At 52.0% G+C, this 26,622-nt stretch overlaps 1 protein-coding gene and 1 pseudogene across 1 annotated transcript in view; one reads left to right on the top strand and one right to left on the bottom strand.

Annotated features, from left to right (window-relative positions):
• LOC124974503 (ral guanine nucleotide dissociation stimulator-like) overlaps positions 1–5,049 on the top strand; it is a 12,641-nt gene extending 7,592 nt beyond the window's left edge. The window contains exon 5 of the mRNA XM_047537715.1: positions 4,915–5,049. Coding sequence (XP_047393671.1) covers positions 4,915–5,049 — 135 coding nt within the window. The remainder of the gene's footprint in view (positions 1–4,914) is intronic.
• Positions 5,046–26,622, bottom strand: part of LOC124974504 (WSC domain-containing protein 2-like) — a 49,876-nt pseudogene continuing 28,299 nt past the window's right edge.

Raw genomic sequence — 26,622 nt, forward strand, 5'->3', positions numbered from 1 at the left:
TAGCCCTCCTCGCCCAATCGCCAGGCTTCCAGGTGACATTGCTCAACTTCCCCCCTCCCTCCTCTCCCCTCCCCAACATCGAGTTCTGTAAATACCAACATGGACAGGGCACAAGTCTCCTCTCCAGACGGGAATACATCTTGACGGAGGTTTTCTTTGGGGATGATTATTTATAGCAGCTAAGAGCTATCCTATAGTAGGGCACAGGGTTTTCTTCCTCCTTTCTCTAAAATACAACATATTTTGGTTTTTCTGGTGGGAAAAAGGGCCAGATCAATGATTTGCCAATGATTTGCGCCCCCCCCCACCTCTCTCCTCTCTCTCTGCTTCTGTGTTTGTCTCTCCACATTTTCTCCCTCTTCTGTCTCTTGCACTTTCTGGACAGTCTCTGGATTTGATGCAGGTATTGTCACCATCTTTTGCATCTCAAAGCAATTCACTCAACTCCTCTGAACCTCTGGCCACCCTCAGGGCTGGGCTGGGTTCCCCCAGGGAGAACTGAATGAGGGGCTTTCCATCTGACTGAACACCTCTCACCCCCTCCCCTGCCTGCCAGAGGAGCTCTGGGGAACAGGGAGCTGTTTTCAGCAGATTGTCCTCCCCTCCTTCACCAGGTCCCTCCTGCCCTGTGTTCTCCATCTCAGTCAAAGGCTCCACCTCCTGGGAACTGCCCAGCTCAGGACCTTGGGGTCCTCTTTGCTCTTTTGGTGTCCTCCCCTCCCCCCATCTGTGGGTTCTTACTCCAGGTCTCCATTTAAATGCTCCTTTCTGACCACACAGCCTCTGCCTCTCATAGTTTTGAGTATCATCAGAGTGTTGGGCACTGAGCTGGTGTCAGACCACTGTCCCATCTTTCTCTCTCCCTTTCCTTACTGTCAGAGTGAAGGGACTGGGCAGTGCAGCATCTGCCTGCAGATTCTCTTGCTGAGGAAACCACTTCCTTGGTCACCAGCCTGGGTGCCATTTGTCTCACTGTGTCTGGATCCTGCCAGTTGCCCCTGTGCTCCAGGATGAGGAGGCTGGAGAGGACCTTAGGGGTGGGGGGACAAAACAGAGAAATCCAGAGGCAGAGATGATGGAGAGACATCACAGGAGCCAAAACAGCCATCAAGAAAGAGATGAAGATGAGATGATGGGGAGAGGGTGACTGGGCGGGGGGAGGAAAGAGCCAGGGTGGGAGAGAGGAGAGGAGCAGGAGCAGCTGGAAGGGAACAAAGAGACCACAGAGGAGGAGGAGGAGGGTGAGGAAGGGTAGCCAGGGAAGGGGAAGGACAGGAAAGAACGGAAATGAGAGTAGGGGAGGGGAAGAGGAGCCAGCCTCTGGAAAGAGGAGGGGTCCACACAGGACCTGTCCCCAGCATATCCATTGCCTCCCTCCCACACTGTCCCTGGGAGACATCTGCAGCCACCTCCAGGGTTGCTGGAGAAACCTGGAATAGATTGTAGCCTGGGGGTCCCAGCATTGAGGACCACTGGGATCTGCAGCTTTTCTTCCTCCATGGATGCACTTTCACATTCACATGGGGACTGTCACTTTCTGCAAAGGGGATGGTCTTTGAGGCCCTTGAGAGAGAGGGCAGCAGCCTGGGCTCTGGGGCTCAGGTCAGTGACTGCACATGCTGAGCGTACAGGTCCCCAGAAGAGGGCGTTGATCTCACTCTGTTGACCTCGTGGGTTGGTGGAGAGCAACTCAAGTCCTTTTCCTTCCCTGCCCCACTGGTCACCTACCCCAAGACTCTCTGATGGCTTACAGATACCTACTCAGGGTCTGGTTCAACGCGAACACTGCAGGAACAGGGAGTGATGCCCCTTCCGTTTTAGTCCCTAGAATCAGGAGCAGTGCCTGGCGCACAGTATGCGCTCGATTGGTGTTGAACGAATGAAGGAACGAACAGGTGCTGGCTTAGGTCCTTCCAAGTCTCAGATTTGACGACCTGATTTCACAGGGGTGAGGGGTGACAGCAAAGGCAGACACTGGCAGAGAAGGGGCACCAGCCTGTGTACCCCAGCCCCACCCCTGTTCCAGCTCTTCCCACCTTCTGGTTGTTCCCCATAAGGAGGAGGTTCAGCCGGATGTGGCAGAGAATCTGTGAGGCCCCAGGGGAAGAATCCAGGGCAGCTAGATGCTCCACGGCTTCTCTTTTTTCTGGTTGGCTGTGCAGATACTATCAAGAGAGGTAGAAGGAAATTGGCACATTAGTCGTGGGACCAAGCCTGGTACCAGAGTCAAGGCTTTATCTGAAATCAGGCCAGAGCTCAGCGTGACCAAGGTCAGGACTCATCCAGGTCCAGGATGGAAGCTCAGTCTGTGGCGAGAATTGGAGCTTGGGTGATGGATCAGGGCTCAGTCATCAGCATTGGTTCCAGGGTGGACTGACCCAGGTGGGAAGAGTCTCTGACCAGGGTCAGGATTCTGGGTGGTTAGGATCAGCCTGGGACTCAGTGTGGAGTGTGGGTAAGGGACCTGTGTGAGACCAGATCATGGATCAACACATGCCTGGAATCAGGGCTCAGTGCAGGGTTTAGCTATGAACCAGGTTCAAAGGTGTGGGATTGGGTTCTGTGACTCGGTCACACTTGGCTGAATAACAGGGTCCCAGTGTATCCTAGGGCACAGATAAGAGCACAGAACGGTTTCCAGGAGGCAGCACGAAGCTCTGAGGAGCGGGATGCTGCCCTCAGCTCTGAATAACCTCAGGAGCCTTCCCTATCTCAGTGACCTCAGGACGCTGGGTTCTGAACCCTCCCCAGGGTGGGGAGAAGACCCTGCCACTCTTTCTTCTGCCTCTCCAACTCCTGGTCCCACACCATCCACACTGCACATTTAAAACCTTGTCCTTCCTCCTGACTGGGAACCAGTCCCTGGGCACCTGCAGGTGTCCACAGAAGTCCCTCTGCTGTGGAGGGAGAGAGGACACAGTCTTCCTCTGGCTGTATTTAGAGGTGTGGAGACCACCCATAAGGGAACCTCTCCCATGGACGACCTCTTCTGTAACTTGCACACACCCAAGCAGAGATCCTTCCACCCACATACCCCCAACACGGTTGCCAGGGGACAAAAAGACCATGCAGAAGGCTGGCCCTCCAAAAAAAAGGCAGCTTCTCACACTTGGGGTCCATCCACACTGGTCATTTCCTTCTACACACACTCACAATTCCACAGACACCTTAGAAATGGGACGGTCATCCCACCCACTGGGGAACATGGTCTCACACAGAGGCATGCAGTTCTACAGAGCAGGGCTCACAAAAGCAATTAGACACACCTCTCCCCCAAACAGTCTCTATATCTACCTGTCTGTCACACACACACACACATACCCAAACATGCGCACACCAAGAATATATCCCATTTGTGAACACAACACTGCCATGTGGTGGAATTATGGACAAAACTCTCATTTAATGGTTGTGTTGACCTGAGGAATCTTCAGACAGAAGTGTGGGGTCAGAGGTGACCACCAGCAAAGAACTGGCCCAGGTCTTGGACTGAGTCTCCCAGACAGATGACCTCCAAGTGGGAGCAGAGGCCAGGCCCACAACTGCTTCATGAAAGAAGATTAGAAATAAGCTTGGGGAAAGGAATGCATACAAAATACATTCAGAGCCCCCTGGCCGAGCCCTGGGGTGGCCCCTAATCCTAATGATGAGGGAATCAGAGGAAAACAGGCCCCATTCCTGGTCCTTTGCATGACCAGGGTTGGGGGTGGAATGTATTAGTCATATACCTCTTAAAAAATATATCTTTCACTTGCCTTGCCCACGGTCACTTTACTGTTTGGGAATGAGTACTTACTGCTCCCCAAGACTTCAGAGGGAGGCCCAAGGAGGCAGCCCCAGACAGAACAGCAAAGAGGCTGTGACCTATGGCTTTTGCATCTACATCAGGGAATGTCGAGTGGACCAGATGAAAAGCCACGGGGTCCCATGTGGAGGAGGGAGGGGATCCTGGATCAGTGCTGTTTAAAATGTGTGATCAGTGACTCAGGTCCTCAGAAATCCTTTGGTTTGGTGTCTCAGCATCAAGAGAGCAGCAGTGTTCTGGAGATGATGAGCCATTGGTGACCCTGTTCTTTGGAGGGCCCCCAGAGGAAGTGGGTCCTGTTGGGCTGTGGTCAAGGGGAGGCTGATCTCTGTGAAGGCAGGGGCTTCTGTTAAGGGCCTGGTTCCATCTGGTCTGGAGCAGCCTGGCTCTCTCAGCCTACCCCTAGGGGTCACAAGGGCAGTGTAAGATCAAGGTGTTAAGACCCCCCCACCACATGTCGCTGGGCTGTGTCTCACATTGCACAGGCATGAGGGCCTCCTGTTGGGTGAAGAGCCCTGGAAATGAGATCTGGAACCCCAAGTTCACCTCCTAAACACACAGGTGTGGGAAGAAGTGGTGTGATTCAGCCCTAGTGGGGGAAGGGTGACCTGCTTTTTCTCAATACCTCCTGACCTGCCTGGGGTGTGCTCACGATGCCAGTGACCCCGCCTGGCAGTGCCCAAACTGCCCTGAGCACCAGGTCTCATCCTCCTACCTGGAACACCGGGAACCTAAGGCCTCGGAGGCACTGCCAGCACTTCCTCCCAAACAAGAGGTAACCTGGGCCATGTCAGTGCCAGGGCTTCCTGAAGGGAGAGAGGCAGCTGTGGAGGTGCAGCCCAGGATGCCGTTCCTAACACCCGCCCCTGGAGCCATTGCACCAAGGTCTTAAGTAGCTGGCCCTTTGGGGAGGGGACTTTTCTCATCTCCATGATGACAGTGAACCAGGGAGCCCACTGGTGGAACCTGGAGTTGTGGGTGCAGGGACTCTGGTGCCTGTGACCAGAACTGCCCCTACCAGGTGGCCCACATCTCAAAGAGGGAAGGGGCGGAGTGGAGGGTGCAGGGACCTGGACCATCTCTTCCCTCAAGCCTCTTTTGCCATGCAGGAAAGTTGCCGAGGGCAAGCCACGGCCACCGGCTGTCCCCAAACCAGAGAGGACAGGCGAGCAGGGGCGGCCGGGGCTGTCAGGCCCCCGGCCTGCTCGCCGGGCTTCCCCGCGCTGCCGCATCATCTGGGCTAGTAGTTGTTGCGGACACCGGTAAGGTTGCGCCTCTGGAGCGCCACGTCCACCATCTTGATGTAGGCGGAGATGCTGCACCCCATGTCGGTCTTTTAGGGGTTGGACTCCAGCTTGCAGCAGCCCAGAGCACTTGAAGTTGCTGTCCTACTGGCTCTGCACGCACAGGAGCTGGTCCTGCCGCATGGCCACGCCCAGCAGGCAGACCATGCGGCCCAGCTGCACGAACAGGTCCTGCTGCAGGTCCTTGAAGTGCACCACCAGCACCTTCTTGCCAAGCTGGAGCCAGTCCAGCGTGTGGGTGGCCCACCAGGGGGCTAGTTGGGCACGAACTCCAGTCACTCTGCGGAGAGGAGGAGCCGGTGGTCAGGCAGGGCCTGGGGTGGAGCCGCCCTTGACCGTGCGTGGAGCAGCGCCTCCTCTGCCCTCCAGACCTCTCCCCGGCACCACTGCCTCCACTTGGTACCGCGTCCTTTGCTCCTCACTGAGGATGATAGCACCCCTCCGTGCCTACCACGTGCCAGGCACAGTCCTGTGTATGAATCTGTGTAACTATGGCAGAGAAAGATTCGGGTAACACAGGACACAGAAATATGCAATCATATAAATATAGATCATGCACATTATACTACACATACGAACATAGGAAATACGTAAATTATGTGCACTGCAGATCATACAAGATCAATATATAAATATAAAATTTATGTAATATTGCATGCATATATTATATGTATTGTTACATGCATATTTATATTATCACATATTAAATATATTACTTACCCCTTAATATAACTATAATGCATATATAAATTTATTTAATAATATGTGATATATGTAATATACAAATAACCATCTATCACATGTAAATAATGTATCTATAATATATAATAAAATACATGGATATATTGTCTAGAATTTATATTAACATGTCAATTATGTATTATGGGTATGTAGTTATATTTATATTTTAATAGCTATATTAATATAACTCTCAATTCCACTTAATCCTGACAACCTTATGGGGTTGTCATCATCACTTGATTGGAAACTGAGGCACAGAGAGGTTAAGTAACTTGCTCGGAGTCACTCATCTAGGACGTTATCGCACCTCCTTGAGGCTCAGTTTACCCATCTGCCAATCAGCAGTCCAGCATAGACCTACCTCCTACAGCTGCTGTGCAGACAGATTGGCAAAGACCCAGCACAACATCTGGGGCTCAGGAGGTGGGCCCCCCAGCATCTCTGGAGACACTTGAAATGACCAACCATGTTGGTATGAGCCTCCCTCCAAAAGCTCAGCTGCAACCCAAGCTGTTTCTGCCACAGACACGGACCCTCTGTCCCCTGCTGTGGCAAAGCTCCTAAATGACTTCACTGGAAAGAAGAACAAAAATTAAAAACAAAAGTCCTCAATTAACTCAGGATTCCTGGTGATTGGTTTCTCCCTGGACATCTGGTAATAAAGGCTCACTAAGCTACCGGACACCCCACAACCAGTGCCGGTTCCATCGCCACTGAGGCACCTGTGCGCCTGGCCAGTCTCTGCTCCATCGTCCTGTCCACGGGAGGAACCAGGCCCTGATGGATGTCTTCCCTCTACTTAGTTCCCCACAGAATCATTAACCACAGTCTCTGTCTCATGAAAGAGATCCAGGACAATTCACCTTGTGTAATCATATCACATGGAATTTTACTTTGGACTCACTCCAGGGAGGTTGTAAAATTAACGTGGTGGTAACAAAGGGGGGTGTGGGAGCCTAGACCCAGATATAATTGGGAGGGGGGCAAGAGGAAGGGGGGGATGGGCCTGCACAACAGCTGGTTGGCCTCTGCTTTTGAGGGGCGACCCTCCTGTTGGACACCCAGTGCATCCTAAAGTGGTAATTCTCAAACTTTCAATGGCACTCCAAGCACCTTGGAAATCCTGTTGAAATGCAGATTCGGTTCCAGGAGGAGGAGGCTGGGCCCTGTCTGAGTCTTCTCTGTAACTTTGATGTCTGTGCTGCTGGTCTGTGGTCACACTTTGAGTAGGAGTGGTTTCTAAGCCTGTGTTCGCACCAGGAACTCCTAGAGGTCTGGTCAAACTGCAGAGGGCCTGGCCCACTCCCAGAATTTCAGATTCAGTAGGGCTTGGGCCCAGCCTGAGAATTTGCATATCTAACAAGCTCCCTGGCCATACTGCTGCTGGTGGGGTGGGGGTGGGGAGTCCCCAAAAGCAAGGGTCTCAAACTCAAGTGGAGAGGGAGGTAGAAGAGGCACCCGCTGGGTGGGGCCTGGGAGCTCTGTCTGTGGGAAGGGTCTTTGCTTGAAGACCTGTGTTGGACCTGGGAGGGGGATGTTGGGAGAAGCCCTCTTTCCAGACTGATGTGGGACTCCATGCTCATGTGAGACGGGTGTGGCAGACCACCACCCAACCACAGCCTCCTGGTCTGAAGCCGAGCTGGTGGACGTGGCCAGGAGAGGGGGTGGTCTGAATGCATCCCTGGGGGCAGTGTCTCCTGGTAGGCAAGGCCTCCACTTGAAGTCCCTCAGTCTGTGCCTGGGGCTTTAGCCAGGTGACTTGGCCCACCTGGGGGATGGGTAGCCTGTCTCCCTTCGCCTGGTTCCTGGAGGGTTTAAATAGACTGCAGATACTCAGGGCCCATGGGCTTCCCTGCTTGATCCCCTCCCTTCCCCTCGGAATGAGGGAGGTCAGAGCTGCAGGAGACCCAGCTTCTCAGGCCAGTCCTGCCCCTGTGTATCCCAATGACCATGGCAGTCTCTAACTCTCTGGGCCTTGGTTCATCAATAGGGAACCCAGGGCTCTGGACCCTGCCTGGCCTTTGGAAGGAACTGAGAGCCTTTCAAACAGACAGATGAGCCTGCTCCACCCTGGTGATGCTCAGGGCTGCAGCTGGGCCCTGGGATTTTCCCAGGCTCCTCTGGGGCTTCTGATATGCAGCTCAGACTAAGGATCAGGCTTTGGAGGTCTCCCAAGTCTGCTCCAGCTCTAGCAAGCAGGGTCCGTGCCCCTGGGACCTGACACTGCCACACGCACCCCCAGTCACCTCAGTCAACCTCTGACTAGGCTCGCTTCCAATTGTTCTGCAGTTAAATAATTTAGAGGCCTCTTTACTCCTGGGAATAAGTGAATGCATGTCACACAGTCCTAGCTTCCCCCCACTCCTGGGAGAAGAAGCTGGTCTGTGAGAGGGACACACCAGCCCCCGAGTGAGCTGGGAATCCAGGGGCACAGTTGGTCAGGCAGGGCCAAGGTTTCGCATGAGGAGACCAATGCAGAACTCTTCTCTGTGGAGGGGCTGGGGCTTTGCGGTCTGGTGGCTGGACCTGGGGACAGCTCACATCAGCTCCCATTCACAGAGAACTTGCTGCGTGTCCATGGCTCTGGACCAGGTGGCTCACGGCCACCAAGAGCTCAATGATGTAGGCTGGGAAGATAGCTCAGTTGGCCCTGGGTTCGATCCCCAGCAATGCAAAAAAAAAAAAAAAAAAAGAGTTCATTGACAGGTGCCCTGATCAAACCATTACAAATGGAAAATATTGCACGTAAACACCTGTAGTCCCCTGACACACCAAACCTCCCAGTTCAGAACACACTCCTCTGTCAGGCCAAACCATCTGACATGAAGCCTACATAGAACACAGTGTGGACTCACTGGTGAAGCACTGAATAATAGAATGGTTGGCTGGAGATGCTCTGGGACCACCATAAGTCAAACCTGCATTAAGTTGAACCGTCATGAATCGAGAGCCATCTGTATCCATGATCACAGTGCGGGGCCCCTAAGGGCCTGAGTTCGGGAGCAAGAGTCCTCGGGTTTAGATCCCAGTTTGGCCACTTCTTGGAAAAACTCCTTTTCCTGCCTCATCTTGACTGAGATATCACTGATATGCAAAACCCCACATGTGATTTAATATCTGCGATTTGGCAAGTTGGGGTTTGTGTATACAGTGGTGCTACTCTCACTACGATGAAGGTCAGAATCATTTCTCTCACCCCTCTGTGTCTCCTTGTGTCTTTGTGTGTGTGTGTGTGTGTGTGTGTGCATGCGCGCGCGTGCGCACATGTGCTAAGAACATTCCACCTGAGATGTGACAAAACTTAAGGACAGAACACCTTCTTGTTGGTTACAGGCACCTGTTGCACAGAAGCTCTCCGGAACCTAATCATCGGGCATGACGGTGACTTTGAACTCCCTGAACGGCGACTCCCTGTTCCCTCTCCTCCTGGAAAAGCTCCTTGACTTCTCTGAACTTGGGTTGTCTCAACTATAAAATGGGGAGAATTATGTAGGAGTTTAGGAAGTTAACCCTTATCAATAAGGCTCAGTAGTGGTGACCATGGTGACAGAGGTCATCAGGTCAGCACTATGGGACTTTAAGACCCGGAGGTGTTAGAGACACACAGATGGCAGAATTTGGATCTGAGTTCCAAGCTCTGGCCACCAGCCTGGGCTGCTCTCTGTGCTGAGATGCTTATCCACACACAGCCCTCTGGTAGATCATCTTGGGGGTCAACCCTGTGGCTTCCCAGCTGTGTGACCTGAGGACAGTCACTTAACCTCTCTGAGTCTCCCAACCCAGGATGGTTGGGAGGATTCATGAAATGATGCTCTGAACCTGGGCTATTAAGAGCTCCTGGCCTGGGGCAGGATTTGTGTCTCCGGATTCCCAGGATAGGGCTCTTCAACCGGCCTGGATGTCACATGACATCCAGAGACTCTCCTGCCCTGTGATCTTCTCACCCCTTCTGCAGAGGCTCAGCCTAAGTTCAGGTACCTCAGGAGATTTCTAAGAGTCAGTGCTGGGACTTGAGTCCCGGGATCTTGCAGCCAGGTAACAGCTGGGGTCTGGCGGCTGATGCTTGTGGGTGTGGTGGTCGGTGGGTCCCCAAGAAGCTCCGCCCTGCATAGGGACTGCAATGTGACCCCTCAAGAGCGACCTCCTGGACTCCATGCACAAGAGGCCCCACCAGGCCCTGGCCCGTCACCCTGACCCCTGCACCTGGGCCCTCTGCTCCGCTCCCAGGTCATACCTTTGCCCTTTCAGTGTGCATGGGTCGCAAAGCCGATGTGACCTCCATACTTTCCCCATGGGCAGTTTCATGTCATGCACTGCATTGGTGGGACCATGCCTGACAGGGACCTTGGTTCCTTTGTGATTTCCTTTTCACAAAGCTCCATTTTGTGATGAGCTCAGCGATGGAAAGGCAGCCAGGTAGGGGGTACACAGGAGCCTGTGCAGACTCCAAGGGGAAAAATACATCATTGGGAATGTAGCCAGACGGTCCAGGGACGCCCAGCCACACCCCATTCACCTGGGACCTTAGGCATGTTTCTTTGTTCATGATGGGGTCAATCTCAGGCAGTATTTATGGTGATTAAAAAGCGAACATAAACGAGAAAAACGACCCACTGGGAGAGAGCTCCAGATTCCAGACTTTGGTGCTTAGGAGTGATTCTAGAGGAAGCCCCAGACGTGTCGTGGGGTGGGGGGATTCCACCAAGCAGAATATCTGCCAGATAGAGAAGCACCTAGAAAGCAGGTGCTGAGAAGCCAGGCATGTGCTTTCCTGAGTGCAGCAGGGGGTGGGTGGCCCGGCGGTCCTCTAAGGTGAACTGTGGGCATCAAGGGGAATCAGATGAAAGGCTGGGGCCAGCAGAATGGCTGACCCCACCACCAGGGGCGCACTTCCCCACCGCTGCTGACAGGAGACCAGCCCTCCATTCATTAATGTGGCAGGGATTTAAATCCGCGACTTTTTAAGAGTCACCGGAATATTGGCTTCTTTGGGAGCATCCACTTGACTCGCGAGTTCTGACAGGGCTTCCCAGGCAGCTGCCTCAGGATGCTGTGAAAAAGGCTCCTGTGGCTGGAGTCACAGTCACAGACAGCGAGACAGGGCAGACCCTCCAGAGACCTGAAAAGAGAAGAGGATCCTGAGAGACAGCGAGAAGCCGGCAGATGGACACAGAGGCAGAGAGCAGTGTGCTTTGCAAATGCTAAGCCTCCATGGAAGGGAAGTGGGAGGAGGAGATGGGAAGGGGACAGAGGTTCCCTCATTCCTTCACTCCTTGACTCTATTGTCCACCCCCCCGGCCCCCACCAATATCTTATTTTTTTTTTATTTTAATTTTTTGGTACCAGGTGTCGAACCCAGAGTTCTTACCCACTGAGCCACCTCCCCAGCCCTATTTTGTATTTTATTTAGAAACAGGGTCTTGCCAAGTTGCTTAGGGCCTCCTTTTTGCTGAGGCTCGAGATCCTCCTTCCTCAGACTTCTGAGCCTCTAGGATGAGAGGTGTGTGCCACCATCTGGCTCCTCACCAGGCTCCTGGTGGAGTGAACCCTTAGCCAGGACGAGAGGAGAGAAGAACACAGAAAATGCAGGGGAGGGCAGAAGATGCCAGGTGGCCGGTCAGACCCAGGAGGGCCACGGGGATCCCGACACTGGCTTCTCTTAGTGGAGGAAAGGGGGGGGGCAAGAAACAGGGGTGCCCCCAGGCATCCAGTAAGTGAGAACCCCAAAGGATTTAATCTCACATCAGGAGCTACTGGGGGTCAGAACAGCACAGAACCATCCCAGGTCACCCACTCAGGTCCCAAGTCATACACCTGAGCCTCGGTCCCTCACTTCTGTTCAGTGACCTCCTCCACACCCACCTCACTGTCCCCTCTTCAGCATGATCCATGCCTGCATGGCCCGCAGCCTCCCAGTTGCCAGGAAGGGCATCTCAGATGTGCTGCCTGTGAACATGTCCCATCTGCTCCTCTGGACAGAGCCACAACTCCCAAAGAACATTCCAGGTGCCAAGACAGATGCAGTCCTGGCTTCCCTTCCCGCCACCCCCAGCCCCACTCCCTCCACTGCACGACACCAGCAAACCGTATTTGTCCACCAGTCCTGCCGCCTGTGTCTGCATCTCTGCCTGGGACTCTCTCTCGTTTGGAGAAAGTCCAGTCTGTCCCCTGAGCCCACGCCTAAGAGTGAGTTAGCAAAACAGCACCCCGAATGGGGCTGGGACCCTGGTATACATCTGATACCTGGTCACACTGCCCAGTATGAGGAGCAGTGATGTGGATATGTTAGTCATAAGAGCTATGGAGAAGATATACTGGGGTCAAGGAGGACCTCAGCCCCCCAGACTTTGCAAAGGTGGCTTTTACCTGCAGCTTGAGAGCAGGCAGATGAGCTGAAGGGTAGGTTGGCAGAGCCCACTGTCCCAGGACAGCATAGGCAAGCCTCTGGTGCATTTCAAACTGTGAAGCGCTCCTTCCACCTGGAGTCTCATGTCCAAGAGAGGTTGCCCTGGGGAGAGGAGGCTGGGGTTGCCTCCCCGGCTCCTTCCTGCCTCAGGGGTTATGAGGACTCTGTTCACTACAGCATCTTTCAAAGGTGACGGTGGGAACTCGGTGGTGTCCACATGAACTGATGCTTCTGAGGTCGGGGGTTCTTCTCTGCCTACACACAACTGCAGGCCAGGAGCTCCCGGGAAGCCCCCAGTGAATGGACAGCTGGTTCAACCCCTCAGCTGCCCGTGACCAGCCACCCTGCCTTTCTCAGCCAGACTGTGACACCGGGTGAACAGACCCAGCTCAAGGCAGTGGTATTGACAGGGGGGTTTATATTTTCTTTTCTTTCTCTTTTTTTGAAAGTTGAGTTAGGATCTGAGTAGACACCTCACCCCAGTAAGAATCCCCGGCTATTCCTGCAAGACTAGATCAAAACAGGGCGAGATGGAGTTATGGGACACTGTGGGTCTGGAAGGAAGGGGACCAGGCAGTCAGTCCCAGTTGGGAGGTCCCAGCGCTGGCTTGGCATCGAAATCCCCTGGGGACAGTTTACAAAACCCGAGGCCCTGGACACTGCGACATTGACCTTGAAGACTCGAGAGCTCCAGGTAACTTCAGCGTCATCAGGGATCAACCTCCCTTGGACGTAGACTAGGTGACTCTTACACCTCCTGCCTCAAACATGAGTCTAGGACCCCTTTGGAAAATCTGAGTCCAGTACTGACCAGATAGTATAGATGAGGAAGTTAAGACGGAAGAGGTGGAGAATCCTGTCCAGGGTCCTATCGCTGAGAAGCCTCAGGGAGAACCTTCAGGCTGAAAGTTCGATGCTCTGACTGTCCACAGAGTCCGTGTACCCTTCTCTGAGGTTAGGAGGTTGGGGGTCATGAAGGCTTGGCCTACAGGTCACTGTGCACCATGTACACTTACCACAGGCAGCTCTACAGAATGAAGTCGCTTTGTTTCTGAGGGAGAACAGAACCTCAGAATCCTTCTTAACACATCATCTTACAGGAGGGACCACTGGAATGGACTCATGAGATTAATGCACTTTGGATCCTTGGCCTCAATGATCCTGAAGGACCCTTCTATTTGTGACAGGAGGGTTAGATGGTGGCTGAGCCATGGAATGCTTTCTGACCTGTTCCCTCTGGCCACTGCTACCGAATTTGCCTGGGTCCCTCGCAGAAATCTCCCTAAAGACAGTACAGCCTAGGCTTCAGAAGCACAGGACCTGAGTTCAAATCCTGATGTGAACATTCAACACTCTCAGCATGGAGACTTGTACATAACAGGTGCTCAGTAAAATGAGTACAGACTGAGATGGGATTCCAGGGTGGGGTCCCTGCCCTACTGCCCTGTGACTCCAACTTTCAACCTGTCCTTCTTCACCCTTTTGACCTTGTTTCCCAGTCTCTGCCTCCCCCTGTTTCTCTCCCTGGGAAAGATATGTGCCCTGAGATCTCCCCAAGCTAGGCTTCAGGGATGGCTATCAGCCCCAGGCTGTGCTTGGCACCCAGACCATAATACTCAGCCTATTTTCTATGTGCTGAGCATGTTACATGTATCCATTCATGGTCTTTTACAACCTCTTATTTGTGCATATTCACACAGGATCAGAGAGGTTGTTGCTTGCCTGAGGTCACACAGCCAAGAAAGTTATAACCTCAGTAAGAAACCTAGGAATTTCTTGCCTGTGTGATAGAGTGACAAGGACATGAGCTTTTGATTGTGTGGTTTAGGCATGTTATTTCTCCTCCCCAACCCAGGCTCCCTCTGCAGGGCTAGACAAGACCACACATACTGGCACAGCCAGGAGAGCATCTGTGGTGGTCTGAACCTCCACAAGTTGCCTGGCACAGTCGGCGCTCAGAAAGGGGCATTCCTCTGCCTTGTGGGTCTCCTGCTGCCCCCTCCGTCTCCTCACCTTTATTGTAAAGGGAACCATCGAAGTAGTAGCTGCCAGTGTAGAAGCTGGGGGCCAGCTCGATGCAGTGGTAGGCCCATGTGTTGCCAGGGCCTGGGAAGCTGGCCAGAGCAATCAGCTGCCTGGACTTGGCTGGGAGGAAACTTCTGTCCGTGCAGCAGTTGTCTATAAAGGATTGGGCACAGATAAGGGTCAGCAGGATAGCAGGTAGGGCCCCGTCCAAGAAGGACAAGGGTGTGAGTCTCACCCCAGGCCACTTCTCAGCTCTGTGACCCAGCACAGCATAGTTACGCTTCTGTGGGCCTTGGTTTCTCCATCTGTAAAATGGGGCAGTGGCTCTTCCCTCAAGATTGAGGTGAGGGTTAAATGAGATAATGCAAGAAAAGGGATAATGCTGAGCTGTTGCTGCAGGCCAGGGGCCAGCTCTCTGCTTGGCACATAGTGGGGATTCCAGGACAGCCAGCTAGGTGGGTGGCGAGTCCACATCCTTGGCTTCTGCCAGCAGAGTGAGCCTTTTGCTCTCTTCTCCAGAGGGAGCCCTCCACGTCACTGGGACCCCAGGATGGGATCGAGCCCAAAGTTCTCCCTTGACTTCCAAGCCCTGCATGGCCCACTGAGCACCAGGGCTGGCTCTGCCTGGTCCCCCTCTGTCTTTCCTCCCTGACCCCAGGAACTGGCACAACCTCACTTCCAGCTTGTCTCCTGCACATCGCCGATGGCAGTAGTGATTCAGGTGATCCCAGTCACAACTGCTTGACAAAAGGGATGCATCGGGGAAACGCACCATGAGGGGACTCTACCCAGGTGACAACCCCAGCACCTACTTAGACGAGCCAAGCCCACAGCCTCGCGCCTGCAATCTAGGGCTCAGCTTGGTGCTCCCAGGCTGCACAGCCTGCAGCATCGATGGTCCTGAACACAGCAGGCAACTAATGCAGTGACCTGCAATTGCACCTCTCTGCCTGTCTCAATGCGGAAAAGGGGGAGGACAAAACTACTGGACAACAGGAACTTGTGAGCTCCGTCCCAATTGGAGGGGACCACAGTTTTACACTGGGGCTTTCAGAAACCCTCCCTGGAGATTATTTCTGGCTCCCCCACAACATTGGCAAATGTTTCTGGGGGTGGATGAGTGGGGTGCGGATGGGTGGGGACTGGGGGGCGGGACGCGAGGGGATAAGAGGGAATAGTGGCTGGATACCAGGATGAGGACAAGATCTACTTGGTGGGGCTTTCATGGGGATTAAATGAGATCTTGCATAGATTTTGTTAATACTCTAATGTGCTCCAACAGGGCAGTCATGCCTTTTCTGCAGGGCTCACTTCTCTCATCTGTAGAATGGACTGGGTGAACACCCTTCTGATATTTCCCAGCCTCTGACTTTCTAAAGTGCTCTGGAGGCCACTACTGGCAGAGTACATGGAAATGGAGCCCCGGCACCTCCCACCGCAACCCTGCCAGAGCCTCTGGGGCCCAGGGGCTTCTTTGGGCCCCTGTGCCTGGAAGGGAAGCTGGCCTGGCACCCCAGGACCACCGTCTCCAGGACCAGTGTCTCTCCAGCCGCTCACAGTCACATGTCCCATGGTGACTGCCCCCTCCACTGTCAGTCCCCACCCCTGCAGCAGTGCTCCCTGAGGTCCCTGAGGTCCCCAGAGATCCTGCAGTGCTACACTCAGCCCAAGCACAGGTCCTGGCCACCTGGAAGCAGCAGATCCCTCTGCTCTCTGGTGCTCCTCCCCAGGGTTCCACCTGAGTCCCTTCCTGCTCTGCGTTAGCTCAGGCTCATTGAGGTTCCACCGTGAGTCTCACTGATTACACACAAGCCTCTGGGAGGGCAGATGGGTCCAAAGTCCTAGATTTAAACACCAGGTCTGCCCCTCATTTCCTGGGCGATCTTGAGGAAATGGTTCCACTGAGCCTCAGTTTCCCCAGATGTAAAATGGTATGACTGATGGCCTGCAGGTGTTGGGAGGGGTAAGCTGGAGAGGAACATAGGGCACTGGCTGGCAGCTCACGCCCTGTGAAGGGCCAGGGTGGTGGCTGAGCTGTTGCTGCAGGCCAGGGGCCAGCTCTCCAGAACACACCTGAGCACCTTGGTGTGGTCATCTGCGAGTGGCTCTCCTGGGAACGCACTTCAAAGAGGAGCCAGGCGATGGGACTCTGGACAGAAAGACCACGCTCTGCGTTTGGATGCAGTCGGACTTGCCAGGAGGTCATTGGTGTGTGCACTTAAAAGTTTGTGTGATTCGTTCTATGGGAATGGGACTTCAAAGATGCCCCAGGAAACAGGCAATTAGTATTCATGAGAAGCCTAGTGCCATACAACGTTTGCAACTTACTCCAAAATGCATCAGAAATGAGAAGGACCCAGGGAAAGGCCAGGAGAGAGCTTTTTGGTCAAGTCAATGTGGCAAAAGGTGAACAGACATAAGTCTGGAATGAGCACAGGGCTGCACCTTCTGAAACCTTTTCTTTTTCTCCAGGTTTGACTTATTTTATAATAAAGGGTTGGGTGTGGGGGCAGGGAGCTGGCTCCTTCACTTCTGCAAACAGAATTCTCTGTTCAAGTATTTCTTGGGAGTCAGGAATAACCCAGAGGAAGAGACTCATTCTCCACACTAAAAAGAAAGCTTAGTTGGGCCTCAAGCCTCTGGAGTCAGACAGAGGCTGCAGGCAGCATCTGCTCAGCTTGGGAAGCAGACAGACCTGGTCTTCATCCTGGACCTTCCCGACATTGAGACGTTGAACATGACTCTTCATTCCCCTGAGTCTTAGTTTCTTCACTTATAAAACAGAGTTAATAAACCTCAAAGGATTAACTGGGTATATGGAATGTAAAAGATTCTCAAGGTCTGTTGAAGAGCTGTGGTCTAACAGTGCAGTCTTGCGTCCTGGAGCACCAGGGTTTGAGTGCCCTGTCTTATCTGTGTGACTCTGGCCAAGCTTCTCAACCTCTCTGTGTTGTTATCTCATTTGTAAAATGGTCATCACAGCATTTAGATCATGAGACTTTTGGGAAGTTTGTGTCAGTGAAGCCAGGTAAAGAGCTCCCAGATGCTTGCCACATGATAAATGTTCAATGATAATTTAGTTCCCATCGGGAACATGCATAGGCACCCAATACATGGCAGCCTCGGTGGACCAGGCTCCTGGCAGCCAATGAACTTTCCCCGTGTGCGGAAGTGGCCAGAGTGACATGGAAAAATTGAGAAGCATTGGGAACCTGCAGGTAGGACACTGGGAATGAGCAAGCTCATCAGTTAGAGGCTTTTTATCTGCTGTTGAAAGGATTTCAGCATCTATTTGGGCCACATCAAAGCTGCTCAGCATAATTAATCCATATAGGGCTCTCCCCTCTGGTGGAGAGACGCGGCTCTCCCAGACTAACCAACATTGCCCCGGACGCTGACAGACATCCATCCTTCCTCCATGCAATGGAGACAGAGCCAAGAGCCAGGCTTGCTGCAGGCTCTGAGCAGGACTTCAGCTGCCACAGAAGCAGCCAGGCTGGCCACTGCTGGAGCCCCTCTGGACCCGACAAGGGGGAAACCACTGATGGGGTTGCTTCCAGCTCTTACAGCACTTCTGTGCAAATCAGGAAAAGGTAACTTTCTACTGGGCAGATGTGATGTCATCTGCAGACCACCACAGGCTGGCTTTGGGGCACCATTTTCCTCAGACATCGTGATTGTGCAGTGCCCAACCTGCCTAACTATACATGGCAAACTAGTTATAGGGAGATTAGTGGGTGGAGGTGTTTTGTTGATTCTTCAGGTTTCAGAGGGTGTGGGGAGTGTTCTTCCTACCCTGGGTAGAAGTTTCTAGCAAGGGCTCTGGAGGCCTGAAAGCAAATTGATTTCTTGGATGTGTAATTGTAGCCTGTTCCCTATCCCTCTGGGTCTCTCATCTATAAAACAGCCCTGATCATCAGTTTACTGATGATGTTCCATCACTGAATGAGATGAAGCTTAGCCTGAGGATGAGTGCACAGTGGGTTTGCTGCAAGGACATCCTCAGGGGCTTTCCCTGTGGTCCAGCACAGAATGCTCCCCAGGTGCCACGTACTGTTCATAATGCCCCAGGGGAAAAGGGCTACAGCGTGACTTCAGGCAAATCCCTCAACACTGGTTCTGTTTCCCTCCATGAAAGAGGCATGATGATTGTCCCCACCTTATACTACAGCCGAGAAGATTCAGGGAGAAAATGCATGTGAAGGACTCTGTACTGAGTTTGACACAAAGTAAGAACTCAAAGAATCCCTAGTGTTGCTCACCACCACCACCATCACCATCATCACCACCACCAACACACCACCACCACTATCACCACCACCATCACCACCACCATCACCACCACCAACACACCACCACCACTATCACCACCACCATCACCACCACCATCACCACCATCAACAATCACCACCATCACCACCTCCACCATCACCACTATTATCACCACCACCACCACGACCACCATCTTCATCCTCCTCCTCACCACCACACATGGTGGCCCCAAGAGCAGAGCAGCAGGTGTGAGCCCCACTAGCAAAGTAAAAACAATGGAAGTGGAAGCACAAGTGGGACAGGGAGAGGAGGAGGAACCGAAGGAGGCATGGCCACCAGGGACAGAGGGACCAGGAGGTGAGCAACCTGCAGCATTACTTTGCAGATGGAGAAACTGAGGCCAGGGGAGGAAAGGACTGCCCAGGACCTCACAGTGGGTCCATGCTGGAGCTGGTGGGGCCGGGCTTTTCCTTCTTTTCCCTTTTTTAGCCAGGGAGCCACATTCTTTATTAGTCTTCACTGGACACCATTTCAAGAAACAAAATGCTTGTTAAATATCCAAACAGAAAATTCTATAAGCCTTTGAGTTTAAAATGGAGATGTACGCCTCTTAAAAATTTCTTTACACTCTATCCTATTTATCAACATATTGCCTTTGAAAAGTACCATTTGAGCTAATGACATGATCATTATTATAACCTCCTTTATAAAAGTAATCTGCCTTGTTAGTTCTTAACCTTGGCTCACACTGCAGTCACCCCAGGAATTTAAAATGCATTGAACTGAGTTTCACTCCTGGACACTGTGATTGATTATCTGGGGTATACATTGGGCAAGGGTAGTTGAAAATGTCTCCCAGATGATTCTAACGCACAGCCCAAGTCGAGACCCGCTGTATCAGATGACATCTCATCCCTCCAGTCATTACTTGAAACATTCCTAAAGATGGGCAAGATAGGAAAGGCCCAGAGACCCTAGTTTGATGGAGTCTTCTTTTCCCCTTCCTCCCTCTTGAAGCCTTCCTTTCTAGAATTTGGTTACTGATGATAACTTGGAGCAAACATTAATACATGGAGGTTGGTGGAACTGGTGAAGATGGTTAACTTAAGGAAATGGGTAAAACCAGATAAACTCAGCTGTGGGATCATAACCTGAGCGACCATTGTCAACTCAATGTGTGGCTTTTAATGTAAGTATACAGATAAACTCAAAGATAGATAAGCTCTCTCTACAAGGTGAGGGTTAGGGCAGACTGAGGAATTAACAAAAGTCCCCAGACATGGCAATGACAGGCAGCAAGATCCTGGATAGGATTCTTGGACTGCTACTTGGTTATCAGCAAAATCTGGATTGGATGACCATGTGGAATTGATGCTGCTTTGATTTTGATGGTTGTTTGGTGGTGACCTGGGACAGCTGTCTTTTACTTAGGAAATACATTGAGAAATTAAGGGGTAATTGAAAGTCAGGTCACCATTTTCTCAGTTCAGGTGAGTGAAAACTCGGGTCGTATTAAAGTGTTCATTCTATTTTGGTAACTTTTACATATTTGAAAATTGTATCAAAATATTAAAAATGAAAATGTAAATCAATATCATTCTTCTGATCAAGATCTGATCCAACATACAGCCACAAAGACTTGTATGTAAATGAACCTGAAAGACCGCAAGTGCCTATCCATCCATCGATGGCACACAACACCAACACATTCAGCAAATCAGATGTGGATGCAGGTCACAGCATCCTGAATGGGCAGAACAGGGGCAGGAAGCAGAGGCACAGTCGCTCAGGACTGAGGGTGGGAAGCACTGGCTGCAAGGAACCCAAGGAGGCAGCTTTGAGTGATGGACTTTCTGCATCTAAATCACGATTGTCTCATGACTATCCGTGATTGCCCGGGATCATCCCATGGCACCCTGAGAGGGGTAACTTGCTGCGTGTGAATTGTAACCCAAGTGTAAACTCTCCCCATTTCACAAGAGCACACCAATTCCTTAAGAAGCCCACACATGCCTCTCCAGCCCCCATGTTCTCATTCCCCGCACCCAGCATCCCTGACTTTCTAGGTCCTCTGACCTCACGATCTGGCCACTTAATTAAGGGCTCACAGCTTAGGATCCGGCCACAGAATGCTTTCTGTTCTCAGCCACGGTGCCGCGGGAGCCTGCAAGAGTCATTGGAGGTGCGCACGCATCCAGGAGTGGCCTCTTTTTTCTAGTGAATCACTGTGGCCCTATTTTACCCAGGTGCACCAGTTGAGCTGGGCGCCTGGGTTAAGAAAGTCACTCAGCAGAGTCCAGCTCTGAGTGCCAGGCCTCTTTCTACTGTCTTGATGCTTCTACGCTCAGAGGAGAGCTACCAGAAATCCTTGGTGATGAGGGACAGAAGTAGGGTCCTATGAGAGACAGAGGTGGGGTATTTAGAACCTCCTGTTAGGCATTTCTCTATCCCTGATGCAGTAACCCTGGGCCTTGCCAAGTCCACCAGCCTTGCCCCTGCTCCTGCCCCTGCCTCCTGACCCTCTCCTCTGCCCCCTGCCCCTGCCTCTGCCTCCTGCCCTATGGCCTGCAAGGTCTTTCCAGCTGTGGCTCTGCTGGAGGGAATGTCCAGGAGTGCAGGCATCGCATGGGCTCTGGGTGTGCAGGCTCACCTTGGACCTGCTTCTGGTCCACGACAGTGACTGGGGTCCTGCAGCTCTCCAGCTCCTCGGCGCTGCACTTCTGCATGCACAGCTGCTCCTCCTCCCTCTGGTGGAGCAGGAAGCATGTGGTGGGGAAGCTGCAGTGGCAGGGGGTGCCCGCATGAGCAGCCCACGTGTACTCCTGGGGATGGTGGAGAGGAGGAGCAGGCATGTCACCAAGCCCAGGACGCCCTGACTCCAAATCTGAGGCAGATCTGCACCCCTATGCCCAGGCCCAGGGCCTCCCTGGGCTCCAGGGTCCCCAGCACACACGCAAGCAACCCTGTGATCCTGCCTGTCTGGATACCTGGGATTGTTATTCGATTGCCTGCATCAACTCAAGGTTTGAAACTTAAAATTTGAAGGGAAATTGATCACTCCTACAGGAAGTACTTGCAGAGAAGTCACGCATATTTCCAAAAACTAAATACAATCACTCAGTCCTATAGAAACAGCATGGCACTGCCAGACTCTGTGCCTGGCGTTCCTGGTCTGCAGATCCAGCCAATGTGGATTGAAAATATTCAGGGAAAAATCACACATATACTGATAATGTGCACATAGATTTTTTCTTTGTCTTTATTCCTTAGAATATAGAAATTATTTATATACCTTGGCACTGTGTTAGGATTGTAAGTTATCTCGAGGTGAAGATTTTTTTTGTTTTGTTTTGTTTTCTGGTACCAGGGATTGAACCCAGGGGTGCTTAACCACTGAGCCACATCCCCAGCCTTTTTTTTTTTTTTCTTTTCTTTTTATCCTGACACAGAGTCTTGCTAAGTTGCTTAAATCCTCACTAAGTGACTGAGGCTGGCCTCCAACTTGCAATCCTCCTGCTTCAACCTCCCTTGCTGCTGGGATGACAGGCATGCACCATCGCGTCCAGCTAGAAATGAGTAAAGCATACGGTCAGATGTGCAAGGCTCTCTGCAGAAACTCCACATTTTACATAAGGAACTCCAGCCTCTAAGGACACGGGCATCTGTGGGACACCTGGGGCCCCTGCCCTGAGGATACTGAGGAATGACTGTAATAAAATGCTACCTAGGCACTCTTACCTGCCAAGACTCTGAACCTGGGGTGAGCTGCATTTTTCCTGCAAAAGAGAGATCAGTTGAGGGACGTATTAAAGACACTTCAGCATTGAGGGAAAGTTTTCTCCTGGAGGACTTGAAAGAACTGGAATAGAAATGTCTCTGTCAGGTACCTCGCCACAGTCAGTGCCCCTCCGTCTGACGGTGACATGCAGCCCACGCTTGGGGGACAGCTGTGGGAGTCGGTTCTCCTCAGCCAGAAGGGAGCCTGACCTTGTGTGCTCTGCCCTGCGTGGACAGAGCTGCCCCTGATTGCTTTATTTGTCCCAGTCCAAACTGCTTCTGGACCAGACCTGTAGCCCCACCTTGTCCTGGGTCGCCCCAAATCCAGGAATAATCCGGTTTCAGACCCAAGTCGCACCCAGAGAGCTGTGTCAGCAGGTGTGGCTTCTCTCTGCCAGATGTCAAATAGGAATGGTGGTCCCTGGCTGGAGAGCAGAGACAGAGACACTGACATGCAGGGGGTCCCCTCGGTCACCCTAAATCTCAGACCCTTCACCTCAGGCATGGACAGCTCTGTCTCCCCACCCCCTAACATCCTCAGTGGTGCCCCTGGGGCCCCTGAGGAGAGCTGAGGAAACAGGAAGGGAGTGGTTCACAGGGGGGCTTCCTATCCACCCATCTCCAGCACTTCCTTCCAGTCGCGTGGAAGGCTGATGGGCGGATGTGACCTCGCCACATTGGTCTGCCACCTGTAGGTCCTCCAGGGCCCAGGGAAGCTGAGGTGCTATGGGTTTGGAGTGGCTCCCAGCATCCACCCCAGCAGCCCTGCTCACGTGCACCGTGAGTTTGAGGGGGGCCTTTGCCAACAGAGACTTGGTTTTCTCACCTGGGAAATGGGGGTGAGAACTCCAAACCCACAGCTTGGGTGGGAAGTGAACTACAGGCCCCACGAGGGCCACAGGGAGGACAGGACATCCTGAGCTGCCGCCTCTGGGCCTTTGGGAGAGATGCTCCTGGATCAGGAGCCCAAGGAGCGAGGAACCAGGATGGCAAGGCCGGGCGGCCAGGAGTTGGGTGGTCTGAGCCCAGGAGAGGTCACATAATGGGCTCCTTGGGCACCTCAGGTGCCAGCTCTGTGTCCAGCTCTCTGCTGGGACCTGGGGGACCTGGGAAGTGCAAGGTCCATCTTCCTCCCTGATCTGACCACTGTCTGGCTGGGGAGGGAGGGTTCCCAGCATCTTTGGCTGAGAAAGGGACCCGTGGGCACCGCTGTCATGTGCCCAGGGTTCTGGACGCCTCCCGCTGCCTCTGTGCTCACACCTGCAGTGACGGGGACTGTCCCTGGTGGGTTGTCCTTGTCCTGGCCTGGAAACCTCCTGCTCACACTCCTAAGCCCAGTTCAAATGTCTCCACCTTCCTGAGCCTTCCCTCAGAGGGAGGGAAACTCACCCCTTCAGGTCCCCATCAAATGACCGCAGCCCCTCCCATGGTCCATTACCTCGCCCATCTCAACCAGTTGCTGCTTCATGGCCCCTCATCACTTCCTGCAGCTGTGCTGTGTGGCTCTCTCCCCACCCTGAGTACTGTGAGTGGGAGGGACCCTGCCTCACCTTCTCTGTGCAGAGATCCACACGCTTGTCCTCAGACATATCAGGGATTGTGGCTGTCAAAGTAAGGCCAGGGAGAGGTTCTCAGGTCTGTGGAAACATCCTCAATATACCACACTTCCAGCTGAAGAACAGGAAGGAAAAAGCAGCGTCATATTGAGAAGGAGTCAGATCTCCTAGGGGAACAACCTTCTAGAGGAAGTTCTTGGATGTGGAGACCCAGAGAGGGCAAGAGTCTTGCCCAAGATCACACAGCAAGTCAAAACAGAGACAGAAAGAGCAATTGCATTTTTTGTTGTTGTTGTTCTTGAACAGGTTTGTTCAGAGTCGATGTGCTCTATAACCGAGGGAATGTTCTTCTTGGGGCTGGAATCTTTGCCAACAATCCAGGTCCCAAGGTGAATTTCCTCCTGGATAACTTTATCCAGCATTGTGGCAGGCTGCTTCCTGGTTCATGGCAGCAAAGCCCCATTTGGGGAAGCCATATGGTCCATGGAGGATTCTCCTGATCCCATCACGATCCCGCACCATGGGCAGCGTGGAAGCCACTGCTATCTCCCCCAGAGAATCGCCTCCTAGAAAACATTCAGAGCCATCGTCCTTGCCCAGGTTCCCTGGACACAGCACCTAAGATAGTGTTTCATTGAAGCTGTGCTCTCAGCTAGGGGCCACCTCACTGGACACACAGGAAGCTCAGGAGGGAGACCTGCCCCCAGAGTTGTCCCACCTTCAGGAAAAACGGCTGGCCTTGGCCTCGTGTGCTGCTTCCCTCGTGGGACCTGCCCCTGGCTGTGGGCTGCCTGCCTGGGGAAGGGGGCCCCTTCACAGCCCCAGGGGGTCCAGTGGCTACTTTCCATAGCAGGGGCAAGTGTGATCTTCGTCTCCAGCAGTCACAGTACTAAAAGGAACCTGGGTGGACATAGCTGGGGACCATGAGGGTGTCCCCTGAGCTGTGCACAGAGTCATCAGTAAGGTTGCTCATTTTCTAAATGAACAAGTGAAAGATGGGAAACAACAGAGGCGTCCAACAGTGAGGGATTAGACAAATAGATTAGGTAGGGACACCAATGGTGGAATTCTATGCCTACATTGAAAGTAATGGTGTTCAAGTTTTTTTTTTAATTAAAAAAAATTTTAGTTGTGGATGGACCTTTATTTTATTTAATTAATTAATTAATTAATTTATTTATTTATTTATTTACATGTGGTGCTGAGGATGGAACCCCATGCCTCATACATGCTAGGCAAGTGCTCTACCACTGAGCCACAACCTCAACTACTGTTAAAGGTTATTGTTATCAGGTGAAGATGTGTTTGAGATACAACATCAAATAAAAACCAAGAATATAAAGTTTCATCTAAAGTATCAATTTTGTAAAGAAAAAAAAAACTATCAATAGAAATATCATGATGATGTTTCTGAAAAGTAGGTCTGATGGGTGACTTTTCTGTGTTGATTTGGCTAGCCCAAGGTGCCCAGTTGTTTGGTCCAAGACTAGATGTTGCCATGAAGATATGTGTATGTGTGAAGATAGGTATATATGTGAAGACATTGTGTATATGTGTATTCTGTAATTGTGTATCTACAATTATATGGTAAAGGAGATTACCCTTGATGATACAGGTGGGCATTGTCTAATCAGTTGAAAGCCTTAAGGAGAGAAGCTGAAGTTTCTTGGGGAGGAAGAAATTCGGTTTCAAGACTGCAGAATGCACCCCTGCCTGCATTTACGGGCTTCTGACCTGGCCTACCAAGTCAGACTTTCCAACTCCTACAGTATGCCAACCAACTCCTTAAAATAAATCTCTTAATATGCACATATATCCACACAGCCTGTCGGTTCTATTTCAGAGAACTCAGATCCCAAGGATTAGAGGTAAATTTTCTGTCTATCTTTTGGATCAACTCCTTTCTAACTCTTTCTACAAGGAATATATACTTTTATGAACTAAAGACAAAGAAAAAATAAGAAGTGACTCCTGTCAAATTTGTATTGTGCACATTTAAAATTAGGCTCAGTTACTTCTCAAATCTCGAGTTGAACATACCTTCCCAGAAGCAGCTGTCACCTAAAACAAAGGACACTGTTGACATTGTGTGGATCTGAATCACAAGCACAGGAATAGGTGCCAATCATTAAGTTCCTACTACGTGTTGTTCACTCTGATGAGCACATGTTATTTTTGACACCTAGGGGCACTTAACCACCAAACCACATCTCCAGTCCCCCCTTTTTACTGGGAGACAGGGTCTCACTAAGTTGCTTAGGGTCTTGCTAAGTTGCTGAGACTGGCCTCAAACCCGAGATCCTCCTGCCTCAGCCTCCAGAGCCCTGGGATTTCAGGTGTGCACCACTGTACCCAGCTGTTGAGCACTTTGGAAACATCAGCAACATCAGCTGGTCCCACTCTCTTGAAGACTCTGCAAAGTTCATGGAGACTCACTTCACAGAGGACAGAAGCAGAACTTAGAGGAACCTAAGGAGTCACTGTTGGCAAGACCTTACTGAGGCTCATCTCAGAAACACATGTCAGCCTGGGGAAAAAGCAAAGCCAACTTCAGAAGCCAGATACCTCCACGTGTAAGGGACCTGGGTGTGTCCATAGGGTACAACTGGACACTCTTTAGCACACACACAGGTGTCTATATGTTCAGAGAAAAGGATATGAAATGACTCCCTGAGAAGGTTGGGGGTGTTTACCAATGATGCTTTTATATTTTAGCCACCAAAGACATTCGAGTGA

Source organism: Sciurus carolinensis, unplaced genomic scaffold, assembly GCF_902686445.1.
Source record: "Sciurus carolinensis unplaced genomic scaffold, mSciCar1.2, whole genome shotgun sequence".
Lineage (NCBI taxonomy): Eukaryota > Metazoa > Chordata > Mammalia > Rodentia > Sciuridae > Sciurus > Sciurus carolinensis.